At 37.8% G+C, this 15,029-nt stretch overlaps 1 protein-coding gene across 3 annotated transcripts in view; it reads left to right on the forward strand.

Moving 5' to 3' along the window:
- The first annotated feature begins 433 nt into the window (after positions 1-433).
- The window catches only part of TPO (thyroid peroxidase), a 59,087-nt gene continuing 44,491 nt past the window's right edge, over positions 434-15,029 (forward strand). For 2 of the 3 annotated variants that reach the window (XM_080387796.1, XM_080387797.1), the window contains exons 1-5: positions 434-535; positions 1,349-1,442; positions 3,869-3,950; positions 8,895-9,064; positions 13,652-13,784. In XM_080387796.1, the coding sequence (XP_080243922.1) occupies positions 440-535; positions 1,349-1,442; positions 3,869-3,950; positions 8,895-9,064; positions 13,652-13,784 (575 nt within the window). In that variant the 5' untranslated portion in view covers positions 434-439. Of the gene's footprint in view, positions 536-1,348; positions 1,443-3,868; positions 3,951-8,894; positions 9,065-13,651; positions 13,785-15,029 lie in introns of those variants that run through there. The other variant, XM_080387798.1, reaches the window with a different exon arrangement.

Raw genomic sequence — 15,029 nt, forward strand, 5'->3', positions numbered from 1 at the left:
AACAAAATAAAATAAAAAGTGATGTAAGGAAATCGGTGGGCAATCTGGAGGTTATCTTCTGAGTTTAAAATGGCCATTTTAGTAAAGCAGCAGTGCTAGAGCACAAGAAATAGGACACAAAGTTGCTTTATTCGTAAAATATATTACTAAAGAGAACTAGTGAAAAGGGTACCCAGAGTTTAGTGCATAACATGGCGATATTTTTTATTATTTTTTTTTTTTTTGTCTAATCATTTGTCCTTCATATTTCTCTGAAAACAACTCTGCTATCACAACTGACTACACAGGTAGCTCTTGGTTCCTAGCAGGACAAAAATAAGTCAAGCATTAACGTCAGTTTCTGCTTTGTGGGAACATACTGTGACAAAAGTGATTTTGAAACCATTTGCACTGTTAAAGCTTGAGTGAGTACCAGTGCATAAAGCTGATACGGGGTAAGATGGGCCCCTGGAAATCGCTTCACTTTCATATTTCAGAACGGTTACTGCCATCGATAAAGTACAGAACTGTGGAGGATCATCTCAGCAGAAAAAAGGTCAGATTATAAAACTTTCTTTTGTCATTTTTCGGAAGAAATTCATCATGTTAACTTGTGGAATGTGAAAAGAAGGGGTGTTTTCACATTGAGTTTCTATTGCCAGTATTGCTTCCCTGAATTTTTAGTTGATGTATTAGCTAATAATTTTGATGTTGATAGAATATAGAGCTAAAAATATTTTACATCGTTCTATCTCCAATCAACATAATGCATGTGAAAAATGTTACCTCTTGGGTAGCTTATATATTTGCAGTGCTGCAAAATAAGTACCAGAAAACCAGTGTACGAAGATAGAGAATTTACCTCACATTGGCTAGCTCAGCATATTCATTGTTCTGATTTCACACCACAGTTATACATGGACAGGAGTATAACAGGGTCAGATCCCTGTTATTATTACTTTGGCCAGTTTCACTATCTTATGTGCAATGACTGATTTACAATCAGTCATGTCAGTGCACAGACAAGTTCAAAATGAATGGTAAAATATTGCTGAATTTCTAATATGTAGGCAAAGTGTTGTAAATATTGTCAGAACATACTATGTTATAAAATAAAATTGTCTTTCCTTGTCCTAGAAGTTTCTCAAAATGGTTAAAAAATACTAAGGAAGGAAGGAAAAGAGAGAGAATGGATTAGAGTTATTTCTAAAAATTATTATTTTTAACTTCAAAAACTTAGCCAAACACGTGGCTACAGATCTAATTTTAAAATAAAATTTACCATATGGGGGAAATTATTTATAGTATGGTTTATAATTAGAAGATGAAGGTATATATTTTGTCAACAGTTATCTCCTCTTTCTTGTAGATGAAAGTGCTCGTTATTTTGAGATTTTCAGCAGCCATAGCCTTCACAGCTGTTTTCTTTTCTTTCCTTCAGATAGGCAAAGATACCCTCTTTGGTAAGTAACAGAAAAAAAAATACATGTTATATTTTTTTGTCGACAATTAGTGTTAAGCTGAAAATATGCTGGCACTGCAATGGCAGTTTAGATTAATCTCTGTTTATGTGCAAAATCCACTATCGGGCTTCTGTGAGAATTATTCCATGTGGGTTTTTTTTCAATGCAACACCATAAATTCACAAAGGAAAACTTTGTGTGTGTAATGTATCTTAATTATCTATTCTTTGACTAGGAGTGATTTTACTTTCTTAGCAACATTCATATATCAGATGACATGTTTACAAGCATGATTGCTGGATTTTTTCCCCAGACTTCCAATCACTACCTTTTTGTCATCCTGGGCTGGTCAGTTGCCATAGGATGTCCCACCCGGCATCCTGCTACTGGCCCATAAGGTTGTACATCTCCTGTGGCACCATTTTCTGCTGGCAACCTTTGCATACTAGGGAGATTTTAGAGCATCTGAGATTGCAGTGATGCCTATATTCAGACAATGTAATCTTGCCATTTAAAACACCGGAGTTATTTTATTTGTTTCTGTTCAACCTAAATCAGTTAGATCTAGCAGACTAGAAATATAACAGATACTGGATTGAATTTTAAGAGAATTGTGCAGAGACCAATTTTACATTAAAGTAGGGCAGAGATGATGAAGAAACAGGATTTCAATCATTACATTCTATTAAGTTATGTAGCTGTAGATATGATTCATAAGGGATGGTAATATGATTCCTTGGGAAGATTTTCACCTGAAGTTAGTGTAGAATCACAAATAAAAGAAAATTTTATCCAAAATAAATTAAACAAAAAAATAATCTCCAAGCCATTACTTCCAATGGGAAATCTTTTTTGGACCATGACTGTGAAACAGGAGATCAGATCTATTTTCCATAGTGAATTCTCTGCTTGGAGCTTCCATATTAATTGTTTGGAAAGACATGGTCTAAAATGAGGCTGTGTTGTATGTTAATTAATACAAAATGAATATATATGGACTGTAATAAATGGAATAGATGGATGATTCTTTTTTATAGTAAGTTTTCTTTTGTCTGATGGGAACAACAACAAATAATGTTTATTAATGCATTTTTTTAAATACTGCATTGATACTGAAATCATACTTCTCAGTAGAAAAGGAACAGAGACAATGGAATTCAAGTATAGCAAGTGTATCTTATCTTTTAGATCAGAGTCTGATTCAATACCACATGATGAGCAATACTTTGAGCATAATATATTTCTTGGAGGTGAAACTCCTAAAAGTAATTAAAAATCATGCAATATAGAATTCTAAAATAATTAGCTGTTATATGGCCTATGAAGATCAGTCTTTTTTTTTTAATAGACTCAAAAAATTTTCAGATGTAACAGAAATCTGAATGATAACCATAAATGAATCTTCTGAATATTTCATCATGCATAGGTGAAAAAGAGAAATAACTACTGTTCTACTCAGATGCTGAGAACATCTTTAGTAGAGTGGAGTAGAATTTTGACAGGAAAGATTACTTCCCATCACGTATTACTTTTCCTTGAGCTGAGTGCTGTATTCAAAAAAAAAGATCACAGAAATAGCACAACATGGACCACAGATAAAATATATCACCTAAAATTACACTCTACATAAATGATGAGCCATTGCACATAAATGGTTGCTAGCAATCTATTATTGTTTATGATGCATTTTCTAAGAAAAAATGGATGATCACACAAAATACAGATGGGAATTAGACCACTGGACTTTAAATATGACTGATTCACTTAATATAAATCTAGATGTACATGAAAGAAGAATAATATATGTTCTATGACAGCACTACACAAAATAGCACAGCTGAAGTATTCTTAGGTTCACATTTATCCTTCCATCAAACATAGGTGGAGAAATGCGAATAGGGCTTTCATGCATTGGTCAGATCCCAGAAGATCTTGGAGTTTGTTAATTATGCATGAATATGGGCATAAATTCTTCACGTGGCTCAGGCCAGCTCATATTACCTGTGAGGGAGACTGCTTTGTCCTATCAATCCAAGAACAGTTTAATGAAAAATATGTATGAAGCCTAAGGAGCGTGACTGCATACACAGAACACAACACATTGCAGCTGGACCTGTTAACATTTGGTACTACTTAACATGCACAGCTGGATTTATACTGGGAGAAATAGAAGGAAAATATAGTTCTTCAAGCCTTATAAATTAGGGAAGAATTTATTTACTAGCCCTACCTTATCTTTCAGAAAGGTGAGAAGCCACATCATTAGTTTCAGGAACACTAAAATATGGAGATCATTTTAATGGGGAGAAGTTATACATAGTGTTATTAACCTCTATATTTTGTAAATGTAGTTATTTTATCAAGTATTTTGTTGAATAACATATTTGTCTGTCTTTCTTTTTGTTTTTTTTTCCACTGTTGAGAAGAAACTGAAGATAACTGCATTACTGAGGCTATCGAAAAGGGCTCTAGTCTGGTGGATTATGCTGCACATTATACACTGAAAAGGTAAACAAAAAATAGTGACGGATCTATTAGCAAAAAGCTTTCATAACAGAGAAGTTTGAGATCAGTGTTTCTTCAAGAAAATAGAATCATAGAATCATTTAGGTTGTGAAAGACCTTTAAGATCAAGTCCAGCTGTTAACCCACAACTGCCAATTACACCATTAAACCATGCCCCTAAATACCATGTTTATGATCATCTGAACCAACGTAACCTTGTGCATTATCGCCACATAATTCGCTCTCTTAAAATGTGATAAAAATAAGAAATATGAAAATAATTAAGAATATTTTTCTGATCTAAGTAACACATCACATTCCATTAACATGTGGCTCAAAAAATTGTAATTTTATGGATATTATGTATTTTTTAACATTATTTTTCTTTTTCCCTTTCTTTCCTCTTTTAACCGCAGCAGCTGAAAATTAAATCAGTGATTTAAAACTTTAAAAAATTAAAGTACTTGATCTGATGGATACTGTTGTTAACCTTTGAATTTTTCATAGGCAGAACACTGCTAGTAACAGCACTCTGAGAACTGGTTATGTCTTTTGCAAAAGTCTGGGGTTAATCCTGTAAGCAGCCAAAGGCTCGCGCTTTCAGCAGGGCGTCAAAAGATGTGCATTAATCTCGCAGCTGTGGCACATGCTTTCCTGTCTTGTGGAATCAGAGCCACAAGTGTCTGACACCTGCATTAAGAGTTTCAGTCTCATAAGAGTATCGCTTGTTTTAACGTTAACCAGCATGAAATAATTTTCTTTCAAGTTACAAATTATCATTACCAGAAGTGAAAATGATATTTCTACTGTGCGCTTTTATATACTTCAATTTATTGTGGCCCAACTAAGTGGGGCAGTGAGAATTGTAAATATCATTAAGAAAATTCTTCCTGTTTTAATAAAGGCTTGTAAATGCACTCTGCACCTGCCTCTTAGATATTAGTCCTGGTCATTTGCAAAGTACAGAGGACTGAACTGACATCTAATCTGATCATTGTATTGAGGAGTGAATGTGTTTAGTTGAATACTTTTTATGTCAGTTTAAAGTTACTAAGGCTTCTTTCCTTTGTAAGTTTAAGAATACTGTATACTTCAATGAAAGCTTTGGTCAGCACATAGGTTAAAAACAAGAAAAGAATGTATGTGACTGCATATTGGAGCTTCTGGAAGTTGTGGAGGTCACAGTACTGTGAAAACTCATTTTATTTTGGCTTATAAGTAACTGAAGGAAACTACAGTGCAATATGGATGAGGTCAATGCTGTCTTTGAGACTGAAAAGCTAGTTCTGAGTTGAAAAGGCAGCTCCTTTTTCAGGCTAGAGTAGGAAAACTCTTAGCTGTTTCATGCACAATAGTCCAACCTGATGTTTGCTGAATTCATGATCTAGGTGTTTGAACTGCAAACTGAGTCAAAATAACTGGATTTCTCCTGAGACCTCAGTCTGACCTTGAATTTTCATTAAAATAGAGAAGTACTTTTCTTCACCTCAGCTGTCTAATATCATTACTTAAATTTTTGACTTACTGTTTGTGCTTTAGAAATTTGTGCTAGGATTTACTAGTTGTGGTAGAAATGACATCCCACGTTTTAAGGTCACATAGGTCCCAGTATAGTCCTGTGTGCTGTTCATGTCTCCCCTTACAAAGTGCTTCTCATGACTGTTCGCTAGTACCTGTTATTCCAATTGGCTTCTGGGTTTGTGAGTCTTTAAGAGCAGATGTTCATGGTTTTTATTGTAATATATTCAGTCATAATATTATTAATATAGAATAGATGGAACACAATGGCATTATCATTATTAAAATGAATTATTTGTGTTACAATGCCAATGGGAATCTAGGCAGTTTGGATAGGAGACTCAGAGCCATATGTCACCTGGGAGGTTATGACTGTCATCCGGTGCTATGTGCAAATACATTGATAGTTTACTACCAGGCGCACTATAAAACAAATTTTGAAAGTAATACTGGCTTGCAGGAGTTAACTTTAGTTACAGTAAATCTTGTTATAATAACAACCAGTACAAATTATTAAACTTGTACTAGCTTTAACTAATGAGTTTCAGCACTACTGGGAGGGGCCATGATTCCAGCTGTCCATTCTTTTTATATTCTGCTGAGTCTCTGCTTTTTATGGGTTTTAAGGTGTGGAAGATACTAAAGGTAACTCCAGAATGAGCAAGCTGTGCAAAGTGATAGTCTCATAGGCCTGTGCTGCACACAGCTGCAAATGGTCATTATTTCTCCTGATAGAACTTCGTAATTAACTCAAAAAGACTGGTGAACTAGTTGTGTATAAGAGCAATGTTAATTATGTTGGTGGGTCAGATAGTGCTAGATTATTTGGTTTTAGCATTTTAGATATATAATTTTAGACTCCGGTTTCAAATTACCCTAATAGGTTGAAGGTAAGTACAACTCTAATACAAACACAAAAGATTTCCTCAACCTATTTAAAGTCAGAAAACATTGACATTTCTAAGCATATTTTAATATATATTTTAGCTGAAGGCACAGTGTTCTTAGATTAAAAAGTATAGATGACAACCCTGAAAATACTTCAAGCCTTAACAGCAGATTAAAGATATTTCTCACTATCTTCATTCTTGTAAAATTACTTTTATTTTGTGTATACTACATTTGAACTCATTTTTTGCATGTTTTTAAAGAATCTAAATTGCAAACCCCACAATTTAAGATACTATTTCTGTTGGCTCCTATCTATGCCAACTTGAAAGGACCATCTGCAGAAGTGACCGTCATGGGATCATCTGTATGCAAAGGGAAGTGGAAAATAATTTCCAGTGTTCCAGATAAAAGTTATAGTTGCAGAAATTCACTAAGCATGATTATTAGTCAGTGCCAATCTGGTCTTAAAGCAGACTGGCCATGTACATACACATTACAGGAAAGAATAAATAGTGTTCTTCATAGTTTTGTAACTATCACTTTATGTTCTGCACAATGTCACTGTTTTGAGAGATCTCCTGAATGGTGACAAATATCTATGACATTAACTCAGGTTAGAAATCTCTAAAAAAGGTATTCAATAAATATATTAATTTAATACAGAAAGAAATATCAGACTTAAAATATCTGAAGCTGAAAGAGAAAGTGTGTCTCATACTGTGGAGAATTTCTTTAAGGGTTTGGGGAGTGTTATATACATATATTTCTAATTATGATCTGTAATGAGATTCAGTAACTGAGAGTCTGGCAAGCATAAAGAACATTCCATCAAAATACCATGGTCTGCACTAGGTCACTTCCATATATTCTTAAACATGTATGGAAGACACTTCATGTCTGATTTCATGTTCCTAATAATGATACAATCACAGGTCATTCTATTAGCTTTATGGGGCTATTTCTGTATTACTAAATATTGAGACAGTTTGTAACTGACACAGTGTTCAGCTTCAGGAGTGTGTGTAAGAACTAGAAGGGACTAGCATGCATGCATGGAGTGAAGAGCAGGGTGTGGGTCAGACAGCAAATGTGGCAAAGGAGTGACAGCTGTGATAATCTTACAGTATCTGTGAGATTAGACAAAAGACAGAAAATGCCTCAGAATGGAATATGTCTTGTCCTTAAGGATTATGGTGGTTCAATTTTGGAGGTTTTCTGGGAGTGTGGATTACTTTCAATTCTTAGCTTCTAGCTAATTTTTGCAAATGTCTTTATTTAATCATTTGTACAGACATGTTTGCCTGTTCATATAAGTTGGGGTTTTTTTTAAATGATACATGACTGATATTATCCTCATGTGATATTAAAATATTAAACCTGACTTCTTGCATTTAGTTATAACATCTTTCTTGTCTTTTAAACTGGGACACAGTTTAGGACTTTTAATACTTCAGTTTGCCCATCAACTTCCTAATTGTGTGTGGAAAACTGAAAAACATGATGCTGAGGAGCAAAATAGCTATTTTTCATAGTTCCAAGTGTTCTTGAGCTCAGCTTTTGAAAGGAAAGGAATAGTTTCTGTATAAAGAACAAATGAACAGGTTAAGGCTCTTTTCAGTCAACTAAGAACAAACCTGGCATCAAGAAAAGCCCTTGGAGTTGTATTTTCTTAATGCTTTTTATGTAAGCATGTTTCTAATTTCTCAAAATTTAACTGTTTGTTTTACCCAAATCAGAACGGTTGTTTCCATTTTAATTTTTTCTTGTGCTTTAAACAAGCCTGAGTGAATAAGACAACACAATGTTTTCAGGAAAATTGCATATCAAAATAAATCTGTGCTTCAGAGCAGCCTTTGGGGATGTCTGCGACCTATGACCATGTCTAGAAATGAAATAGGCTGGAGTGATTTTTACAAAGTTGCAGGAGTCAGTTTAGGACTTGGATCTTCCCTGATGCACTTTTCCCAAGGCTGCTCTGCCAATAAAAGGACAGTGGTGATACAGCCCTTGCTAAGTGAAAAAATAAATCTTGCAGTGAATTGCAGAACAGTTGAGAGGGATGTGGACACCATCTAGGATAGCGGGCCAGTTACATGACTCCTAGGTGCTAAGGCATTTGTGAATCCGCCTGCAATGATTGAGACGGCCTTTGATATTAAATGTTGCATGAAAGCAAAGCCTACTCACTTAGGTGTGTCTATAGTGACAGTCCCATATTGTGACTATCCTGCATAAGGTCTTCCCAGACACTTTCTGCTGCCAGCTCTATCTGAATAGTTTCTATCTGATCCTAAAGGCTTCTTATAAGCTTAACTCTGTTGTGTATGTCCCATGAAAAAGCACCTTCCCTTTCTTTCCCAAATTTTCCTTGTAGAACAAGGCCAAAAAGTAGTCTTCCTCTCTGCTTTCCCAGCAGGCCCTTCAGACAAAATATACCTTAAACTAGGAACATATCCAACATCACAAATAGAGCTATGAGTAAGTTCTGAAAGGTTATATGTTAAAAAAAAACCCTTCTGTGTTTTATCTCAATTATAGAAATATCGAAGGAAAAGGAATAACAACTCCCACCTTGCTGCTAGCTTTCTCAAAATTTCCTGAACAAGAAAGCCAAGATATTTCCGAAGCAGCTGAACGAATGGAAATGTCAATTCAAGTGCTAAAACAAAAACTTTGCCAGAAGCACAAACGTTCGTTGCATCCAACTGGTAAATATACTATATTGACATTGGCAAAGAACCCTGTTGGATATCTTGAATACTGTCTTTTATATTAAAGTTGGGTTAGCTTCACTTTTATTTTACCTTTGGCAGGAGTACATATCTTGTCTGCACCGTGTGGCCAGGATGCCCTCTCTTTTGTTTTTAAAAGCACCTCACATACTCACTGTTTTACGTTTTTCTTTGCTGGAGTGTGGGCTGTGTTCCTACAGTTGAGGACAGTAGCACTATGCTATTGGCATCCTGTGAACTCGTGACTGTATATTTGTATTGCCAATAAATCAGCTTGCGTATCCACAGTGTTGCAAGCTTGTTTACAGTGAAATACTTATCTTCCCCAGCACTTTGGGTTTAGTGCTTCTGGGGACTAGAATCTATAGATAAAATAATACAGTTTCTGTCGCTCTATTGCACTGGCGTTTTCAAATACACTTCCTCTGGACATTGATGACCTTAGTAATATCCCTCTTTTAAGAAAATACTTTTTTATTTCCAAAACTAATTTTATAATGCATTGCTGTTACACATTTATTTCCACTTTGTTTCTCTTTTAGATGTTCTTTTATGTTAAATGGAGAAAGAAAGAGAGATAGTCCAGAAAGTTCAATGGTATATAATTGTCTAAGTAAAGAAAAATTCTTGTTGCCATTAATTGGATATGAATTTCAAAATATCTGTCTGGTGTCTGGAAGGCTCAAAAATTCAGAAACATTGACTTTTTTTCCCTGTAATTTAATTCTGTCAGAATTCAGAAACATTGACATTTTTCCCTGTAATTTAATTCTGTCAATTAGAGCAGCATGAACTGGAAAATTATAATTTGTATTCTCTGTCTTAGTATTATAATGTGACATTATTTTTCAAGATATGGAAACATTAGAGTGTTGTAGAAAAACATAAAGATCCACAGTTATGTTTTCAGGTTGTTTGTCCTTGCGAAAACATCTCACTTACTAAACTAATGGGACATTTCTAGAAATAAAAGTATATCTGTATCTATATGTGTGTGTGTGCATGCATATATTTATATATATATAAACACTCACACACAGAGATACAATTATTTTTCAGGTGGAGTAGTTTCCAAATAAATCAAATTTCTAAAGCATAAAAAAGTGCACAAAACTCTTGTTAATTTTCAAAACTGAAACAACATTAACAGAAGGTGAATAGATGTTATACAGCCTATGTGGCATGACAAAGAATTTTATGTGAATTAAAGAACTAATTTGACTTTAAGGGAAACGTGTGTCAGTAAGACCCTGGGTGACAGAGTCTCTTGGGCTATAGTTCTGAAGAGCCAAGGGGTCCACGCAGGCCTGGCATAGGAAGAAAATCTTAAAGGCGCGGGAGCAGGCTGTCCCCACGTGCCAAAAGATGAGCTGATGGGGAAGTAGACCAAACTGGCTGAACAGAGAGCTTTGGCTGGAGCTCAGGGGAAAAAGGACAGTTTACCAGCTTTGGAAGAAGGGGAAGGCAGCTCTGGATGGCTATAAGGATGTCATGAGGTTATGCAGGGCAAAGATTAGAGAGATGAAAGCCCAGCTAGAAGTCAGGCTGGCCACTGCTGTAAAAATATATTAAAAAAATATTTTTTAAAATGCATTAGAAACTAAAGGAGGGCCAAGGGTAATCTGCATCCTTTATTGGATGTGGCTGGGAACATTGCCACAAGGGATGAGGAAAAGGCTGAGGTACCCAATGCTTTCTTTGCTTCAGTCTTTGGTAGCAAGACCAGCTTCCCTCTGGGTACTCAGCCCCCTGAGCTGGAAGACGGGGATGAGGAGGAGCAGAATGCAGTCCCCACAGTCCAGGAGGAAACGATCAGTGACCTGCTGCTCCACTTGGACACACACAAGTCTATGGGGCCAGATGGGATCCACCGAAGGGTACTGAGGGAGCTGGTGGAGGAGCTCGCCAAGACACTCTCCATCATTTATCAACAGATCTGATAAACTGGGAAAGTCCCTGAAGACTGGAGGTTAACCAATGTGACCCCATCTACAAGAAGGGCAGGAAGGAGGATCCAGGAAACTACAGACCTGTCAGCCTGACCTCAGTGCCAGGAAAGGTTATGGAGCAGATCATCCTGACTGCCATCACATGGCACATGCAGGACAACCAGGGGATCAGTCCCAGCCAGCATGGGTTTATGAAAAGCAGGTCCTGCTTGACAAAACTGATCTCCTTCTACGGCAAGATGACCCACCTAGTGGATGAGAGAAAGGCTGTGGCTGTTGTTTACCTGGACCTTAGAAAAGCCTTTGATACCATCTCCCCCAGCATTCTTCTGCAGAAACTGGCTGCTCATGGCTTGGACGGGTGTGCTCTATGCCAGGTTAAAAGCTGGCTGGATGGCTGAGCCCAAAGAGTGGTGGTGAATGGAGTTACATCCAGCTGGTGGCTGGTCACACGTGGTGTTCCCCAGGGCTCAGTATTGGGGCCAGTGCTCCTTAAAATTTTTATCAACACTCTAGATGAGGGGATAGAAAGCACCCTCAGTAAGTCTGCAGATGATACTGAGCTGGGGTGGAGCATTAATCTGCTTGATGGCAGGAAGGCTCTACTAAGGGATCTGGACAGGCTGGACCAATGGGCCGAGGCCAGTTGTATGAAGTTCAACCAGGAGAAGTGCCAGGTCCTGCACCTGAGTCACAGCAACCCCAGGCAACATTACAGGCTTGGGGAAGAGCAGCTGGAATGTGCCTGGTGGGAAAGGGCCTGACGGTGCTGGTTGACAATTGGCTGAACATGAGCCAGCAGTGTGCCCAGGTGGCCAAGATGGCCAACAGCATCCTGGCTCATATCAGACACAGTGTGGCCAGCAGGACTAGGGAAGTGACTGTCCCCCTGTGCTCAGCACCAGTGAGGCCGCACCTCCAATCCTGTGTTCAGCTTTGGGCCCCTCACTGCAAGGGGGACTTGGAGGTGCTGGAGCGTGTCCAGAGAAGGGCAACAGGGCTGGTGAAGGGTCTGGAGTACAAGTCTGATGAGGAGCGGCTGAGGGAATGGGGTTGTTTAGCCTGGAGAGGAGGAGATTCAAGGCGGGGGGGGGGGGGGGCAGGGGGCATTATTGCTCTCTACAACTACCTGACAGGACACTGTAGGCAGGTGGGGATCGGTCTCTTATCCAAGGTAACAAGTGACAGGACAAGAGTAAACGGCCTCAAGTCGCACCAGGGTATGTTTAGATTGGATATTAGGAAAAACATCTTCACAGAAAGGGTGGTCAAGCATTGGAAGAGACTGCCCAAGGGGGTGGTGGAATCACTATCCATGGAGGTATTTAAAAAATGTGTAGATATTCTGCTTAGGGACATGGTTTATGGATGGACTTGGCAGTGCTACATTAATGGTTGGACTTGATGATCTCAAAGGACTTTTCCAACCTAAATAATTCTATGATTCTACGACTCAATTAATAGCTAGGCAGCACAGAAACTAGGGAACTGATCTCTGAGGATATCTTTGAACCTGAAGTAACATGAAAATACAGCCATATCCACAGGTTTGGTATGAGTAGCTAGTATATAATGACGAGGTTACATACCACTCTAACAGCCCATTTTTTCTCTGGTCTCACTCCTACCTTGCACAGGTTCTAGCAGCTCAGCAGAACATTTTGGGTTTTTTGAGATGATTTGGCTCTTGTGCCTTTTTTGGTTTGTTTTTCTGGCTTACTTTTTTTGACTTGCTTAATGGAATAATGCAGCTTAGTTCGGAGTTGGATGGGCAGAAGTGATAGATGGTGGGACTGCATGGCCTGCACTACCCAGTGGGGAGACAAAGGCAAGAGCTAGATGCTGCCTTTACCATTTTGTTTCAGTATGTGATGGTTACACTCAGTTTGAATGGCAAGACTTCTCTGAGTTCGGGAAGGGTATTGCTACTTCTACCTTCAACTGGCCATACATGTGCTTACATACATGTGTGGGTAAGAGAGGGTGCCAGCTTTCTGGAGCTTAGACAAGAATGTGAGTTTGTCCCTCATCAGCAGAATGCTCACTGGGACACCCATCTGGGATCACATTACAAAGATATTAATATCATGTTCTACTTGTGTACAGCTCCCTGATTTTACCTAGCTTCCAAATTCCAGCTCATAATTCTGAGCCTCCTCCATTCCATACTTAATCATATAGTCCGATGTAGTGTCTTTAAATTTCTGCATCTTTCCAGTCCCACACTTTTCCTCCTTGCTATGTAATTCCATTCTTGAATGGTATTTTTTACAGCTTTGTTGTAAGCACAGGGACTGGCCAAGAAATGTGACTACAATGCAGGCAAAGAAGGCAGCAGAGAGCAAGTTAAAGAAGGAGAAAAAGGAGCAGGTCGACTTCAGTTCTCAGCTATGGCTGGACTACTTCCTTCTCATTCTCTACATATCAGATAATAAAATGAGCTGTTCCCTTTAACCCTCTATCTCCTCTAAGTCCCTAAGACTGCCTCCTGCAGCACTTCTCACTAAGCACTCTTTCCCAGGAAGAGAGGAGATGCTGTAGTCGTAGCTGACAATAAAGTCTTTTCTCCTGTATAGCAGTAAAGCAAATTACTTGTTTGGGTTCTTCCTTTCAGATCTCTTATCAGCTGATAGGCTCGCTATGATTGCTAATATTTCTGGATGTCTACCTTACATGTTGCCACCAAAATGCCCAAACAATTGCTTAGCTAATAAATATCGACTCATCACTGGTGCCTGCAATAACAGGTATGTATGATTAGAATTGTTCTCTTAAAAATCCTTCTTTCTTATTCTTAAAATCAAGAAGCTCTGTATACTTCTTCTTAGAAAAACTGGGGGCAGAGGGTATCCTCAATCAGCTAAATTTGTCATCAACCTGTGTCTAAATGAGGTGCCTCTGAAAGCTCCCATGGGAAGAATCTCTTCATCTAAGCTTTGGTACACTAATTTTTGCAGACATGCCCTCCCTATGAAGGCTTCTCAGATTATGTAAAGAACTTTAAATTTAGAGAGGACTGATTCAGTAGATGCTATTTTCTATATAAATTAAAAAGACTAAATTCTAACCCAACATTAATTTTTGACAGAATTGGATAAAATGATATTGAGCAGGAAAATATAGTTACTTCACGAGAAGCAGTAGCAAAATCAAGTAAATTCTCATTTTTTGTGTTTTCCCACAACCTTAACATTTAGCAAACATGCATCTAAAAATTATGGGTGATATATTTATTTTTACATATTTATTTATATAAATATATGCTTATTGGCTATCTGAATGACTGTTATTTACTACTGTTACCTGCTTGTTACCTAATACATGCAGCAATTGTTTCCTGCAAAACCCAACATAACAGATGTGACTGTATTTTCAGACTCCTTCAATGCAATGAGCGTGTAAAACTGAGAATGAGAGTTGCTTTGAGTACAAGGGTAAATGATATTTATACTGGGCAGCCTTTGGATACATAGGCATAAGGTCACAAACTGAAAGGCAGACTGTAATATTACAAGTGAGGGGCTACAGAGCTGTAAATGGAAGGCCATTAGCATTGCATAGGTTAAGGCATTCTGCAACATGGTGAATGAACAGCAGTAAAAATCTGCAGTTTTATTATTCAATCAGTCTGGTTTTATGAGATTAATCTGTTTTGCTACATCACAAGTAATTTGCAAAGAGTGTGCCTGATAGTCTCTTTGTTGAAAGGACACAACCTGATATGCATTGATGTTATAAATCTAACTGTGTGGGTATCCATAATTTCCTGCAGGCACTTGCAGAGTTGCTTGGAATCTGAACTAACAGCTAGTATAATATTTGCACTGACAACTCCATCAGGGCTTGAATGCATTGGCCAAGGTACACGCAGCTGAACATAGGCACATGGCTAAAGCTCTTAATTTGCAGGCGTGGCTGCTGTAGTCTTTCTCTCCAGAGACGGAGGGAAACATACCCTGCTGTGGGTAAGGTAAAACAACTTTTTCTCTTCA

The sequence above is a fragment of the Falco punctatus genome (assembly GCF_963210335.1).
Source record: "Falco punctatus genome assembly, chromosome: 5".
In the NCBI taxonomy this organism is placed as follows: Eukaryota; Metazoa; Chordata; class Aves; order Falconiformes; family Falconidae; genus Falco; species Falco punctatus.